The sequence below is a fragment of the Symsagittifera roscoffensis genome, chromosome 7 (genome assembly GCF_963678635.1).
Source record: "Symsagittifera roscoffensis chromosome 7, txSymRosc1.1, whole genome shotgun sequence".
NCBI classification, from domain to species: Eukaryota; Metazoa; Xenacoelomorpha; order Acoela; family Convolutidae; genus Symsagittifera; species Symsagittifera roscoffensis.
Window position 1 is genome coordinate 4,515,890 of NC_087068.1, and position 15,911 is coordinate 4,531,800.

General features: G+C 40.9%; 1 protein-coding gene across 1 annotated transcript in view; it reads left to right on the forward strand.

Annotated features, from left to right (window-relative positions):
- Positions 1 to 3,792: 3,792 nt before the first annotated feature.
- The window catches only part of LOC134851420 (serine/threonine-protein phosphatase 6 regulatory ankyrin repeat subunit B-like), a 65,233-nt gene continuing 53,114 nt past the window's right edge, over positions 3,793 to 15,911 (forward strand). The window contains exons 1-5 of the mRNA XM_063867496.1: positions 3,793 to 4,179; positions 6,327 to 6,386; positions 10,930 to 11,375; positions 11,649 to 11,848; positions 12,137 to 12,342. Of these exons, the coding sequence (XP_063723566.1) occupies positions 3,793 to 4,179; positions 6,327 to 6,386; positions 10,930 to 11,375; positions 11,649 to 11,848; positions 12,137 to 12,342 (1,299 nt within the window). The remainder of the gene's footprint in view (positions 4,180 to 6,326; positions 6,387 to 10,929; positions 11,376 to 11,648; positions 11,849 to 12,136; positions 12,343 to 15,911) is intronic.

Genomic DNA, 15,911 nt, shown 5'->3' on the forward strand with positions numbered 1-15,911 from the left:
CGCCTCTTGTGCTGGCTGTGCTGAGAAAACATCTCGAAAATGTTGGTTGACTCGCCAGCATTGATCTGGCTTGTATGAAATTACAAAACACAGACAAATTAAGCGTACTTCATGTCACAGCTGCAAATGGCTAAACTGAAAATGCTTCGGTTCTCCTAAAATCGGTGAACTCATCGGACAAAAGTTCATTGATTTCATCGCCAGATGACAAAGGCGTGACGGCTTTCCACTGGTCGTGTTCAGAGGGTCATCTCGAGTTCAGCAAATGGCCGTAGAAGAATACAAGAATTACAAGTCAGAATCTGATCCGCTGTTACACACAATTCAATATAACAATGGAACCACGTCTCTTGTACCGGCTGTGCTGAGAAATCATCTTGAAATTGTTGGTTGGCTCGCCAGCATTGATCTGGCTTGTATGAAATTACAAAACACAGACAAATTAAGCGTACTTCATGTCGCAGCTGCAAACTGCAAAACTGAAATTGCTTCGGTTCTCTTAAAATCGGTGAACTCATCGGTTAAAAGTTCATTGATTTCATCGCCAGATGACGAAGGCATGACGGCTTTGAACTGGTTGTGTTCAGAAGGTCATCTCGAGTTGAGCAAATGGCTGCTAGAAGAATACAAAAATTACAAGTCAGAACCTGACCCGCTGTTACACACAATTCAAAATAACAATGGAATCACGCCTCTTGTGCTGACTGTGCTGAGAAATCGTCTTGAAATTGTTGGTTGGCTCGCCAGCATTGATCTGGTTTGTATGAAATTACAAAACAAAGACAATTTAAGCGTACTTCATGTCGCAGCTGCAAATGGCAAAACTGAAATTGCTTCGGTTCTCTTGAAATCGGTGAACTCATCGGACAAAAGTTCACTGATTTCATCGCCAGATGACAAAGGCATGACGGCTTTCCACTGGTCGTGTTCAGAAGGTAATCTCAAGTTCAGCAAATGGCTGCTAGAAGAATACAAGAATTACAAGTCAGAATCTGATCCGCTGTTATACACAATTCAATATAACATTGGAATCACGCCTCTTGGGCTGGCTGTGCTGAGAAATCATCTTGAAATTGTTGGTTGGCTCGCCAGCATTGATCTGGCTTGTATGAAATTAGAAAACAAAGACAAATTAAGCGTACTTCATGTCACAGCTGCAAATGGCTAAACTGAAAATGCTTCGGTTCTCCTAAAATCGGTGAACTCATCGGACAAAAGTTCACTGATTTCATCGCCAGATGACAAAGGCATGACGGCTTTCCACTGGTCGTGTTCAGAAGGTAATCTCAAGTTCAGCAAATGGCTGCTAGAAGAATACAAGAATTACAAGTCAGAATCTGATCCGCTGTTATACACAATTCAATATAACATTGGAATCACGCCTCTTGGGCTGGCTGTGCTGAGAAATCATCTTGAAATTGTTGGTTGGCTCGCCAGCATTGATCTGGCTTGTATGAAATTAGAAAACAAAGACAAATTAAGCGTACTTCATGTCGCAGCTGCAAATGGCAAAACTGAAACTGCTTCGGTTCTCTTAAAATCGGTGAGCTCATCGGACAAAAGTTCATTGATTTCATCGCCAGATGACAAGGGCATGACGGCTTTCCACTGGTCGTGTTCAAAAGGTCATCTCGAGTTCAGCAAATGGCTGCTAGAAGAATACAAGAATTACAAGTCAGAATCTGATCCGCTGTTACACACAATACGAGATGTTGATGGAATCACGCCTCTTGTGCTGGCTGTGCTGAGAAATCATCTTGAAATTATTGGTTGACTCGCCAGCATTGATCTGGCTTGTATGAAATTACAAAACAAAGACAAATTAAGCGTACTTCATGTCGCAGCTGCAAATGGCAAAACTGAAACTGCTTCGGTTCTCTTAAAATCGGTGAGCTCATCGGACAAAAGTTCATTGATTTCATCGCCAGATGACAAGGGCATGACGGCTTTCCACTGGTCGTGTTCAAAAGGTCATCTCGAGTTCAGCAAATGGCTGCTAGAAGAAAACAAGAATTACAAGTCAGAATCTGATCAGATGTTACACACAATTCAATATAACATTGGAATCACGGCTATTGTGCTGGATGTGCTGAGAAATCATCTTGAAATTATTGGCTGGATCGCCAGCATTGATCTGGCTTGTATGAAATTAGAAAACAAAGACAAATTAAACGTACTTCATGTCGCAGCTGCAAATGGCAAAACTGAAATTGCTTCGGTTCTCTTAAAATCGGTGAACTAATCGGAGAAAAGTTCATTGATTTCATCGCCAGATGACGAAGGCATGACGGCTTTCCACTGGTCGTGTTCAGAAGGTCATCTCAAGTTCAGCAAATGGCCGTAGAAGAATACAAGAATTAAAAGTCAGAATCTGATCCGCTGTTACGCACAATTCAAAATGACAATGGAATCACGTCTCTTGTGCTGGTTGTGCTGAAAAATCATCTTGAAATTGTTGGTTGGCTCGCCAGCATTGATCTGGCTTGTTTGAAATTACAAAACACAGACAAATTAAGCGTACTTCATGTCGCAGCTGCAAATGGCAAAACTGAAATTGCTTCGGTTCTCTTAAAATCGGTGAACTCATCGGACAAAAGTTCTTTGATTTCATCGCCAGATGACAAAGGCATGCCGGCTTTCCACTGGTCGTGTTCAGAAGGTCATCTCGAGTTCAGCAAATGGCTGCTAGAAGAATACAAGAATTACAAGTCAGAATCTGATCCTCTGTTACACAAAATTCAATATAACAATGGAATCACGCCTCTTGTGCTGGCTGTGCTGAGAAATCACCTTGAAATTGTTGGTTGACTCACCAGCATTGATCTGGCTTGTATTAAATTACAAAACAAAGACAAATTAAGCGTACTTCTTGTCGCAGCTGCAAATGGCAAAACTGAAATTGCTTCGTTTCTCTTAAAATCGGTGAACTCGTCGGACAAAAGTTCATTGATTTCATCGCCAGATGACAAAGGCATGACGGCTTTCCACTGGTCGTGTTCAGAAGGTCATCTCGAGTTCAGCAAATGGCTGCTAGAAGAATACAAGAATTACAAGTCAGAATCTGATCAGCTGTTACACACAATTCAATATAACACTGGAATCACGGCTATTGTGCTGGATGTGCTGAGAAATCATCTTGAAATTGTTGGCTGGATCGCCAGCATTGATCTGGCTTGTATGAAATTAGAAAACAAAGACAAATTAAGCGTACTTCATGTCGCAGCTGCAAAGGGCAAAACTGAAATTGCTTCGGTTCTCTTAAAATCGGTGAACTCATCGGACAAAAGTTCATTGATTTCACCACCAGATGACGAAGGCATGACGGCTTTCCACTGGTCGTGTTCAGAAGGTCATCTCGAGTTCAGCAAATGGCTGCTAGAAGAATACAAGAATTACAAGTCAGAATCTGATCCGCTGTTACACACAATTCAGTATAACAATGGAATCACGCCTCTTATGCTGGCTGTGCTGAGAAATCACCTTGAAATTGTTGGTTGACTCGCCAGCATTGATCTGGCTTGTATTAAATTACAAAACAAAGACAAATTAAGCGTTCTTCATGTCGCAGCTGCAAATGGCAAAACTGAAAATGCTTCGTTTCTCTTAAAATCGGTAAACTCATCGGACAGTAGTTCATTGATTTCATCGCCAGATGACGAAGGCATGACGGCTTTCCACTGGTCGTGTTTAGAAGTTCATCTCGAGTTCAGTAAATGGCTGCTAGAAGAATACAAGAATTACACGTCAGATTCCGATCCACTGTTACACACAATTCAAAATAACAAGGGAATCATGCCTCTTGTGCTGGCTGTGCTGAGAAATTATCTTGAAATTGTTGGTTGGCTCGCCAGCATTGATCTGGCTTGTATGAAATTACAAAACAAAGACAATTTAAGCGTACCTCATGTCGCCGCTGCAAATGGCAAAAATGAATTTGCTTCGGTTCTCTTAAAATCGGTGCACTCATCGGACAAAAGTTCATTGATCTCATCGCAATATGACGAAGGCATGACGGCTTTCCACTGGTCGTGTTCAGAAGGTCATCTCGCGTTCAGCAAATGGCTGCTAGAAGAACACAAGAATTACAAGTCAGAATCTGATCCGCTGTTACGCAAGATACGAGATAATGATGGAAAAACGCCTTTTATGCTGGCTCTGCTGAGTAATCATCTTGAAATTGTTAGTTGGCTCGCCAGCATTGATCTGGCTTGTATGAAATTACAAACAAAGACAAATTAAGAGTACTTCATGTCGCAGCTGCAAATGGCAAAACTGAAATTGCTTCGGTTCTCTTAAAATCAATGAACTCATCGGACAAAAGTTCATTGATTTCATCGCCAGATGACGAAGGCATGACGGCTTTCCACTGGTCGTGTTTAGAAGGTCATCTCGAGTTCAGCAAATGGCTGCTAGAAGAATACAAGAATTACAAGTCAGAGTCTGATCCGCTGTTCCACACAATTCAATATAACAATGGAATCACGCCTCTTGTGCTGGCTGTGCTGAGAAATCATCTTGAAATTGTTGGTTGGCTCGCCAGCATTGATCTGGCTTGTATGAAATTACAAAACAAAGACAAATTAAGCGTACTTCATGTCGCAGCTGCAAATGGAAAAACTGAAATTGCTTCGGTTCTCTTAAAATCGGTGAACTCATCGGAAAAAAGTTCATTGATTTCATCGCCAGATGATGAAGGCATGACGGTTTTCCACTGGTCGTGTTCAGAAGGTCATCTCGAGTTCAGCAAATGGCTGCTAGAAGAATACAAGAATTACGAGTCAGAATCTGATCCGCTGTTACACACAATTCAATATAACAATGGAATCAGGCCTCTTGTGCTGGCTGTGCTGAGAAGTCATCTTGAAATTGTTGGTCGGCTCGCCAGCATTGATCTGGCTTGTATGAAATTACAAAACAAAGACAAAATAAGCGTACTTCATGTCGCAGCTGCAAATGGCTAAACTGAAATTGCTTCGTTTCTCTTAAAATCGGTGAACTCATCGGACTAAAAATCATTGACTTCTCCGCCAGATGACAAAGGCGAGACGGCTTTCCACTGGTCGTGTTTAAAAGGTCATCTCGAGTTCAGCAAATGACTGCTAGAATAATGAATAATCCAATAATTACAAGTCAGAATCTGATCCGCTGTTACACACGACACGAGATACTGATGGAAAAACGCCTTTTATGCTGGCTGTGCTGAGAAATCATCTTGAAATTGTTGGTTGGCTCGCCAGCCTTGATCTGGCTTGTATGAAATTACAAAACAAAGACAAATTAAGCGTACTTCATGTCGCAGCTGCAAATGGAAAAACTGAAATTGCTTTGGTTCTCTTAAAATCGGTGAACTCATCGGAAAAAAGTTCATTGATTTCATCGCCAGATGATGAAGGCATGACGGCTTTCCACTGGTCGTGTTCAGAAGGTCATCTCGAGTTCAGCAAATGGCTGCTAGAAGAATACAAGAATTTTAAGTCAGAATCTGATCCGCTGTTACACACAATTCAATATAACAATGGAATCACGCCTCTTGTGCTGGCTGGGCTGAGAAATCATCTTGAAATTGTTGGTTGGCTCGCCAGCATTGATCTGGCTTGCATGAAATTACAAAACAAAGACAAATTAAGCGTACTTCATGTCACAGCTGCAAATGGCAAAACTGAAATTGCTTCGCTTCTCTTAAAATCGGTGAACTCATCGGACAAAAGTTCATTGATCTCATTGCTAGATGACGAAGGCATGACGGCTTTCCACTGGTCGTGTTTAGAAGGTCATCTCGAGTTCAGCAAATGGCTGCTAGAAGAATACAAGAATTACAAGTCAGAATCTGATCCGCTGTTACACAAAAAACGAGATAATGATGGAAACACGCCTCTTGTGCTGGCTGTGCTGAGAAATCATCTTGAAACTGTTGGTTGGCTCGCCAGCATTGATCTGGCTTGTATGAAATTACAAAACAAAGACAAATTAAGCGTACTTCATGTCGCAGCTGCAAATGGCAAAACTTAAATTGCTTCGGTTCTCTTAAAATTGGTGAACTCATCGGACAAATGTTCATTGATTTCATCGCCAGATGACGAAGGCATGACGGCTTTCCACTGGTCGTGTTTAGAAGGTCATCTCGAGTTCAGCAAATGGCTGCTAGAAGAATACAAGAATTACAAGTCAGAATCTGATCCGCTGTTACGCACGATACGAGATAATGATGGAAAAACGCCTTTTATGCTGGCTCTGCTGAGTAATCATCTTGAAATTGTTAGTTGGCTCGCCAGCATTGATCTGGCTTGTATGAAATTAATAACAAAGACAAATTAAGAGTACTTCATGTCGCAGCTGCAAATGGCAAAACTGAAATTGCTTCGGTTCTCTTAAAATCAATGAACTCATCGGACAAAAGTTCATTGATTTCATCGCCAGATGACGAAGGCATGACGGCTTTCCACTGGTCGTGTTTAGAAGGTCATCTCGAGTTCAGCAAATGGCTGCTAGAAGAATACAAGAATTACAAGTCAGAGTCTGATCCGCTGTTACACACGATACGAGATAATGATGGAAAAACGCCTTTTATGCTGGCTCTGCTGAGTAATAATCTTGAAATTGTTAGTTGTCTTGCCAGCATTGATCTGGCTTGTATGCAATTACAAAACAAAGACAAATTACTAGTACTTAATCTCGCAGCTGCAAATAGCAAAACTGAAATTGCTTCGGTTCTCTTAAAATCGGTGAACTCATCGGACAAAAGTTCATTGATTTCATCGCCAGATGACAAAGGCGTGACGTGACGGCTTTCCACTGGTCGTGTTTAAAAGGTCATCTCGAGTTCAGCAAATGGCTGCTAGAAGAATATAATAATTAAAAGTCAGAATCTGATCCGCTGTTCCACACAATTCAATATAACAATGGAATCACGCCTCTTGTGCTGGCTGTGCTGAGAAATCATCTTGAAATTGTTGGTTGGCTCGCCAGCATTGATCTGGCTTGTATGAAATTACAAAACAAAGACAAATTAAGCGTACTTCATGTCGCAGCTGCAAATGGAAAAACTGAATTTGCTTCGGTTCTCTTAAAATCGGTGAACTCATCGGAAAAAAGTTCATTAATTTCATCGCCAGATGATGAAGGCATGACGGCTTTCCACTGGTCGTGTTCATTAGGTCATCTCGAGTTCAGCAAATGGCTGCTAGAAGAATACAAGAATTACGAGTCAGAATCTGATCCGCTGTTACACACAATTCAATATAACAATGGAATCACGCCTCTTGTGCTGGCTGTGCTGAGAAGTCATCTTGAAATTAATGGTTGGCTCGCCAGCATTGATCTGGCTTGTATGAAATTACAAAACAAAAACAAAATAAGCGTACTTCATGTCGCAGCTGCAAATGGCTAAACTGAAATTGCTTCGTTTCTCTTAAAATCGGTGAACTCATCGGACAAAAAATCATTGACTTCTCCGCCAGATGACAAAGGCGAGACGGCTTTTCACTGGTCGTGTTTAAAAGGTCATCTCGAGTTGAGCAAATGACTGCTACAAAAATCCAATAATTACAAGTCAGAAACTGATCCGCTGTTACACACGATACGAGATACTGATGGAAAAACGCCTTTTATGCTGGCTCTGCTGAGTAATCATCTTGAAATTGTTAGTTGGCTTGCCAGCATTGATCTGGCTTGTATGAAATTACAAAACAAAGACAAATTTATAGTACTCCATGTCGCAGCTGCAAATGGCAAAACTGAATTTGCTTCGGTTCTCTTAAAATCGGTGAACTCATCGGACAAAAACGCATTGATTTCATCGCCAGATGACAAAGGCGTGACGTGACGGCTTTCCACTGGTCGTGTTTAAAAGGTTATCTCGAGTTCAGCAAATGGCTGCTAGAAGAATATAATAATTACAAGTCAGAATCTGATCCGCTGTTCCACACAATTCAATATAACAATGGAATCACGCCTCTTGTGCTGGCTGTGCTGAGAAATCATCTTGAAATTGTTGGTTGGCTCGCCAGCATTGATCTGGCTTGTATGAAATTACAAAACAAAGACAAATTAAGCGTACTTCATGTCGCAGCTGCAAATGGAAAAACTGAAATTGCTTCGGTTTTCTTAAAATCGGTGAACTCATCGGAAAAAAGTTCATTGATTTCATCGCCAGATGATGAAGGCATGACGGCTTTCCACTGGTCGTGTTCAGAAGGTCATCTCGAGTTCAGCAAATGGCTGCTAGAAGAATACAAGAATTTTAAGTCAGAATCTGATCCGCTGTTACACACAATTCAATATAACACTGGAATCACGCCTCTTGTGCTGGCTGGGCTGAGAAATCATCTTGAAGTTGTTGGTTGGCTCGCCAGCATTGATCTGGCTTGTATGAAATTACAAAACAAAGACAAATTAAGCGTACTTCATGTCGCAGCTGCAAATGGCTAAACTGAAATTGCTTCGGTTCTCTTAAAATCGGTGAACTCATCGGACAAAAAATCATTGACTTCTCCGCCAGATGACAAAGGCGTGACGGATTTCCACTGGTCGTGTTTAAAAGTTCATCTCGAGTTCAGCAAATGACTGCTAGAATAATCCAATAATTACAAGTCAGAATCTGATCCGCTGTTACACACAATTCAATATAACAATGGAATCACGCCTCTTGTGCTGGCTGTGCTGAGAAATCACCTTGAAATTGTTGGTTGGCTCGCCAGCATTGATCTGGCTAGTATGAAATTACAAAACAAAGACAAATTAAGCGTACTTCATGTCGCAGCTGCAAATGGAAAAACTGAAGTTGCTTCGGTTCTCTTAAAATCGGTGAACTCATCGGAAAAAAGTTCATTGATTTCATCGCCAGATGACAAAGGCGTGACGGATTTCCACTGGTCGTGTTTAAAAGGTCATCTCGAGTTCAGCCAATGACTGCTAGAATAATCCAATAATTACAAGTCAGAATCTGATCCGCTGTTACACACAATTCAATATAACAATGGAATCACGCCTCTTGTGCTGGCTGTGCTGAGAAATCATCTTGAAATTGCTGGTTGGCTCGACAGCATTGATCTGGCTTGTATGAAATTACAAAACAAAGACAAATTAAGCGTACTTCATGTCGCAGCTGCAAATGGAAAAACTGAAGTTGCTTCGGTTCTCTTAAAATCGGTGAACTCATCGGAAAAAAGTTCATTGATTTCATCGCCAGATGATGAAGGCATGACGCCTTTCCACTGGTCGTGTTCAGAAGGTCATCTCGATTTCAGCAAATGGCTGCTATAAGAATACAAGAATTACAAGTCAGAATCTGATCCGCTGTTACACACAATTCAATATAACAATGGAATCACGCCTCTTGTGCTGGCTGTGCTGAAAAATCATCTTGAAATTGTTAGTTGGCTCGCCAGCATTGATCTGGCTTGTATGAAATTACAAAACAAAGACAAATTAAGCGTACTTCATGTCGCAGCTGCAAATGGAAAAACTGAAATTGCTTCGGTTCTCTTAAAATCGTTGAACTCATCGGAAAAAAGTTCATTGATTTCATCGCCAGATGATGAAGGCATGACGGCTTTCCACTGGTCGTGTTCAGAAGGTCATCTCGAGTTCAGCAAATGGCTGCTAGAAGAATAAAAGAATTTTAAGTCAGAATCTGATCCGCTGTTACACACAATTCAATATAACAATGGAATCACGCCTCTTGTGCTGGCTTGGCTGAGAAATCATCTTGAAGTTGTTGGTTTGCTCGCCAGCTTTGATCTGGCTTGTATGAAATTACAAAACAAAGACAAATTAAGCGTACTTCATGTCGCAGCTGCAAATGGCTAAACTGAAATTGCTGCGGTTCTCGTAAAATCGGTGAACTCATCGGACAAAAAATCATTGACTTCTCCGCCAGATGACAAAGGCGTGACGGATTTCCACTGGTCGTGTTTAAAAGTTCATCTCGAGTTCAGCAAATGACTGCTAGAATGATCCAATAATTACAAGTCAGAATCTGATCCGCTGTTACACACAATTCAATATAACAATGGAATCACGCCTCTTGTGCTGGCTGTGCTGAGAAATCATCTTGAAATTGTTGGTTGGCTCGCCAGCATTGATCTGGCTTGTATGAAATTACAAAACAAAGACAAATTAAGCCTACTTCATGTCGCAGCTGCAAATGGAAAAACTGAAGTTGCTTCGGTTCTGTTAAAATCGGTGAACTCATCGGAAAAAAAGTACATTGATTTCATCGCCAGATGACAAAGGCGTGACGGATTTCCACTGGTCGTGTTTAAAAGGTCATCTCGAGTTCAGCAAAAGACTGCTACTCGCGCTTGCTTTAAAAAATGCGGGAAACAAGTAGAGACACCACAACACGTGTATTATTTCTAACCTGACCGGAAAAGTTCTTTCCTTAAAGATTTAGAAACGTTTAGGCAGAAATATTGTGAAGAAAGTTATTTCCATGTCACTTGTCTCAGCAAGTTCGAAGATATAGTTAAGAAAAACTGGAGAAAAGCCACGTTCCTGGTTGACGAAGTATACCATACTGACTTTGGAGAAATCGAAGATTACCGCAAATACATTTCTCCAACCGTATGGGTAGCGTGTGTTGTTGGTGGTCAAAAGAATGTCCCTGACAGCCGCGAGTTTATTAGCTCATTCAAAACATGTTATCTCACGGTACTATACAGGAGTTCCGCGCATATATCTAGACTATCGACATACATTCTGAATAAATGGATATTACCAGCACTCGGTCCTTCGTCTGCTGTTCTCTTCAAATGCTTCTCATCGGGGAACAAAAAATCGTTCCAGTTGAAACGATTTTGGCCTTCAAAACAAGACCAGCAACATGTCATAAGTGAAATGGTTCGTTCTTTTTACTTTCCCATCATTTGTTGATCAAACCTTATACAGTTTTAATTGGTAAATATGCCTAATTCTTGTTTAATGTTACAGAACTCAAACTCAGTTGTATTCTCAGTTTATACAACACTCATTGACAACACGATACAACAAAAAGCAATGCTAATTAATGTTAATATGGAAAGTGTGTCTAAAATAGAAGATTTGGAATTCACTGGGGCAGAATGGGATCATGTTTGCATTTTTATTGGGAATGGACATCACCCTCTTCTTCTCTCAGTTGTTTACAATATGATAACACGAGCTGTGAAAAGCGTCATCATATACACGGAAAACTCGACAGTGTGTAACGTGATTGATGCTTATCATAACCATGTCGGCGACAAACTTGTTCAGCAAATTCGCATTGGCGATTTTCCCGAGATAACCGATGATATAAAGCAACATTTGATAGATGATACCAAGCTTGCATCCTCTCTTTTAGAAGTATTGTTTCTGAAAGGAGACTCCGAGAAACCACATGTATTTAATCTCATACAGTACATTATCCATCAACATAGAGACCATGCTTACAATTCTAGCAGTGTATGGCTGCCAGCGTTTTTCAAAACTCCCAAATGTAGACAATTTCTGAAACGCTGCAAGGAGCTACCCATATTAGCTGAGGTCATTAAGCAAACGGATTTGTCACATCTGATAAATTTGCTATCGTTTTGTTGTCACAAACCAACATTATTGCATACACTCGACATACTGGAAAGTTCTCAACGACAAACGTTTCTGAGAGACTATTGTGACCGCTTGTTTTTAAGATCGTGCTACAACGAGTGCGAGGACACTGTTCAGTGTCTGCTGGAACAGAACTCTTCTCTAGCGCTATGTAAATATCGAAAAAAAACTACGCCATTAATGATAGCTGCAAAAGTCGGAAATTTACGAATTGCCCGAATGATTCTGGATTTCACTCCCGATGAGGAACAAAATTCCTATATAGAGCAGAAAGAGGATACGGGCAAATCAATATTTTTCGTTGCTGCTAAACATGGTCATTTGAAGCTGCTCCAATATTTCCGCAACCGGCACAAATCGAAGGGGAAAAGTCAGCGAGAACTGCACACTATTGTCGATAATTTTGGAAACACGCCTCTTATGCACGTGGTACTGTGTAATAGCCTTGACATTGTTAGCTGGCTTGTCAGCATTGATCCGGATTGTATGAAAACACGAAACAAAAACAATAAAAGTGTACTTCATTTCGCAGCTTTAAACGGCAGTACTGAAATTGCTTCTGTTCTCTTAGAATCGGTGAACTCATCGGAAAGAAAATCATTGATTTCATCGCCAGATGACGAAGGCACGACGGCTTTCCACTGGTCGTGTTTGAGAGGTCATCTCGAGTTCAGCAAATGCCTGCTAGAAGAATACAAGAATTACAAGTCAGAATCTGATCCGCTCTTACACACAATACGAGATAATGATGGAACCACGCCTCTTGAGCTTGCTGTGGTGAGCAATCATCTTGAAATTGTTGGTTGGCTTGCCAGCATTGATCTGGTTTGTATGAAATTACAAAACAAAGAAAAATTAAGCGTTTTTAATGTCGCAGCTGCAAATGGCAAATTGAAATTGCTTCGGTTCTCTTGAAATCGGTGAACTCATCGGACAAAAGTTCATTGATTTCATCGCCAGATTAATAAGGCATGACGGCTAACCACTGGTCGTGTTTAGAAGGTCATCTCGAGTTCAGAAAATGGCTGCTAGAAGAATACAAGAATTACAAGTCAGAATCTAATCCGCTGTTACACACAATTCAATATAACAATGGAATCACGCCTCTTGTGCTGGCTGTGCTGAGAAATCATCTTGAAATTGAATTGTTGGTTGGCTCGCCAGCATTGATCTGGCTTGTAAGAAATTACAAAACAAAGACAAATTTAGCGTACTTCATGTCGCAGCTGCAAATGGCAAAACTGAAATTGCTTCGGTTCTCTTAAAATCGGTGAACTCATCGGACTAAAGTTCATTGATTTCATCGCCAGATGACGAAGGCATGACGGCTTTCCACTGGTCGTTTCTAGAAGGTCATCTCGAGCTCAGCAAATGGCTGCTAGAAGAATACAAGAATTAAAAGTAAGAATCTGATCCGCTGTTTCACACAATACGACATAATGATGGAAAAACGCCTCTTATGCTGGCTCTGCTGAGTAATCATCTTGAAATTGGTAGTTGGCTCGCCAGCATTGATCTGGCTGGTATGAAATAACAAAACAAAGACAATTTAAGAGCACTTCATGTCGCAGCTGCAAATGGCAAAACTCAAATTGCTTCGGTTCTCTTAAAATCGGTGAACTCATCGGAAAAAAGTTCATTGATTTCATCGCCAGATGACAAAGGTGCGTCGGCTTTCCGCTGGTCGTGTTCAAAAGGTCATCTCAAGTTCAGCAAATGGCTGCTAGAAGATTACAATAATTACAAGTCAGAATCTGATCCGCTGTTACATAGAATTCAATATAACATTGGAATCACGCCTCTTGTGCTGGCTGTGCTGAGAAATCATCTTGAAATTGTTGGTTGGCTCGCCAGCATTGATCTGGCTTGTATGAAATTACAAAACAAAGACAAATTAAGCGTACTTCATGTCGCAGCTGCAAATGACAAAACTGAAATAGCTTCGGTTCTCTTTAAATCGGTGAACTCATCGGACAGAAGTTCATTGATTTCATCGCCAGATGACCAAGGCGTGACGGCTTTGCACTGTTTGTGTTTAAATGGTCAAATTGAGTTCGGCAAATGGCTGCTAGAAGTATAGAATAATTACAATTCAGAATCTGATCCGCTGTTACACATAATTCAATATAACAATGGAATAATGCCTCTTGTGCTGGCTGTGCTGAGAAATCATCTTGAAGTTGTTGGTTGGCTTGCCAGCATTGATCTGGCTTGTATGAAATTACAAAACAAAGACAAATTAAGCGTACTTCATGTCGCAAATGCAAATGAAAAAACTGAAATTGCTTCGGCTCTCTTAAAATTGGTGAACTCATCGGACAGAAGTTCATTGATTTCATCGCCAGATGACCAAGGCGTGACGGCTTTGCACTGTTTGTGTTTAAAAGGTCAAATTGAGTTCGGCAAATGGCTGCTAGAAGTATAGAATAATTACAATTCAGAATCTGATCCGCTGTTACACATAATTCAATATAACAATGGAATAATGCCTCTTGTGCTGGCTGTGCTGAGAAATCATCTTGAAATTGTTGGTTGGCTCGCCAGCATTGATCTGGCTTGTATGAAATCACCAAACAAAGACAAATTAAGCCTACTTCATGTCGCAGCTGCAAATGGCAAAACTGAAATTGCTTCGGTTCTCTTAAAATTGGTGAGCTCATCGGACAAAAGTTCATTGATTTCATCGCCAGATGACAAAGGCATGACGGCTTTCCACTGGTCGTGTTCAGAAGGTCATCTCGAGTTCAGCAAATGGCTGCTAGAAGAATACAAGAATTACAAGTCAGAATCTGATCCGCTGTTACACACAATTCAAAATAACAATGGAATCACGCCTCTTGTGCTTGCTGTGCTGAGAAATCATCTTGAAATTGTTGGTTGGCTCGCCAGCATTGATCTGGCTTGTATGAAATTACAAAACGAAGACGAATTAAGCGTACTTCATGTCGCAGCTGCAAATGGCAAAACTGAAATTGCTTCGGTTCTCTTAAAATCGGTGAACTCATCGGACAAAAATTCATTGATTTCATCGCCAGATGACGAAGGTATGACGGCTTTCCACTGGTCGTGTTCAGAAGGTCATCTCGAGTTCAGCAAACAACTGCTAGAAGAATACAAGAATTACAAGTCAGGATCTGATCCGCTGTTACACACAATTCAAGATATCAATGGAAACACGCCTCTCATGCAGGCTGTGCTGAGTAATCATCTTGAAATTGTTAGTTGGTTTGTCAGTTTGATCCGGCTGTATGAAAATACAAAACAATGACAAAGTAAGCGTACTTCATGTCGCAGCTGCAAATGGCAAAACTGAATTTGCTTCGGTTCTCTTAAAGTCATTGAACTCATCGGACAAAAATTCATTGATTTCATCACCAGTCAACGGTGGCAGAAAGGCTTTACACAAGTCGTGTTCACAAGGTCATCTCGAGTTCAGCAAATGGCTGCTAAAAGAACACAAGAATCGCAAGTCCGAATCTGATCCGCTGTTATACACAATACGAGATAACGATGGAAAAACGCCTCTTTTGCTGGCTGTGCTGAGTAATCATCTTGAAATTGTTGGTTGGCTCGCCAGCATTGATCTGGCTGGTATGAAATTACAAAACAAAGACAAATTAAACGTACTTCATGTCGCAGCTGCAAATGGCAAAACTAAAATTGCTTCGGTTCTCTTAAAATCGGTGAACTCATCGGACAAAAGTTCATTGATTTCATCGCCAGATGACGAAGGCATGACGGCTTTCCACTGGTTGTGTTCAGAAGGTAATCTCGAGTTCAGCAAATGGCTGCTAGAAGAATAAAAGAATTACAAGTCAGAATCTGATCCGCTGTTACACACAATACGAGATTTTGATGGAATCACGCCTCTTGTGCTGGCTGTGCTGAGAAATCATCTTGAAATTGTTGGTTGGCTCGCCAGCATTGATCTGGCTTGTATGAAATTACCAAACAAAGACAAATTAAGCGTACTTCATGTCGCAGCTGCAAATGGCAAAACTGAAATTGCTTCGGTTCTCTTAAAATCGGTGAACTCATCGGACAAAAGTTCATTGATTTCATCGCCAGATGACAAAGGCGTGACGGCTTTGCACTGGTCGTGTTTAAAAGGTCAAATCGAGTTTAGCAAATGGCTGCTAGAAGAATACAATAATTACAAGTCAGAATCTGATCCGCTGTTACACACAATTCGATATAACAATGGAATAACGCCTCTTGTGCTGGCTGTGCTGAGAAAACATCTTGATAATGTTGGTTGGCTCGCCAGCATTGATCTGGCTTGTATGAAATGACCAAACAAAAACAAATTAGGCGTACTTCATGTCGCAGCTACAAATGGCAAAACT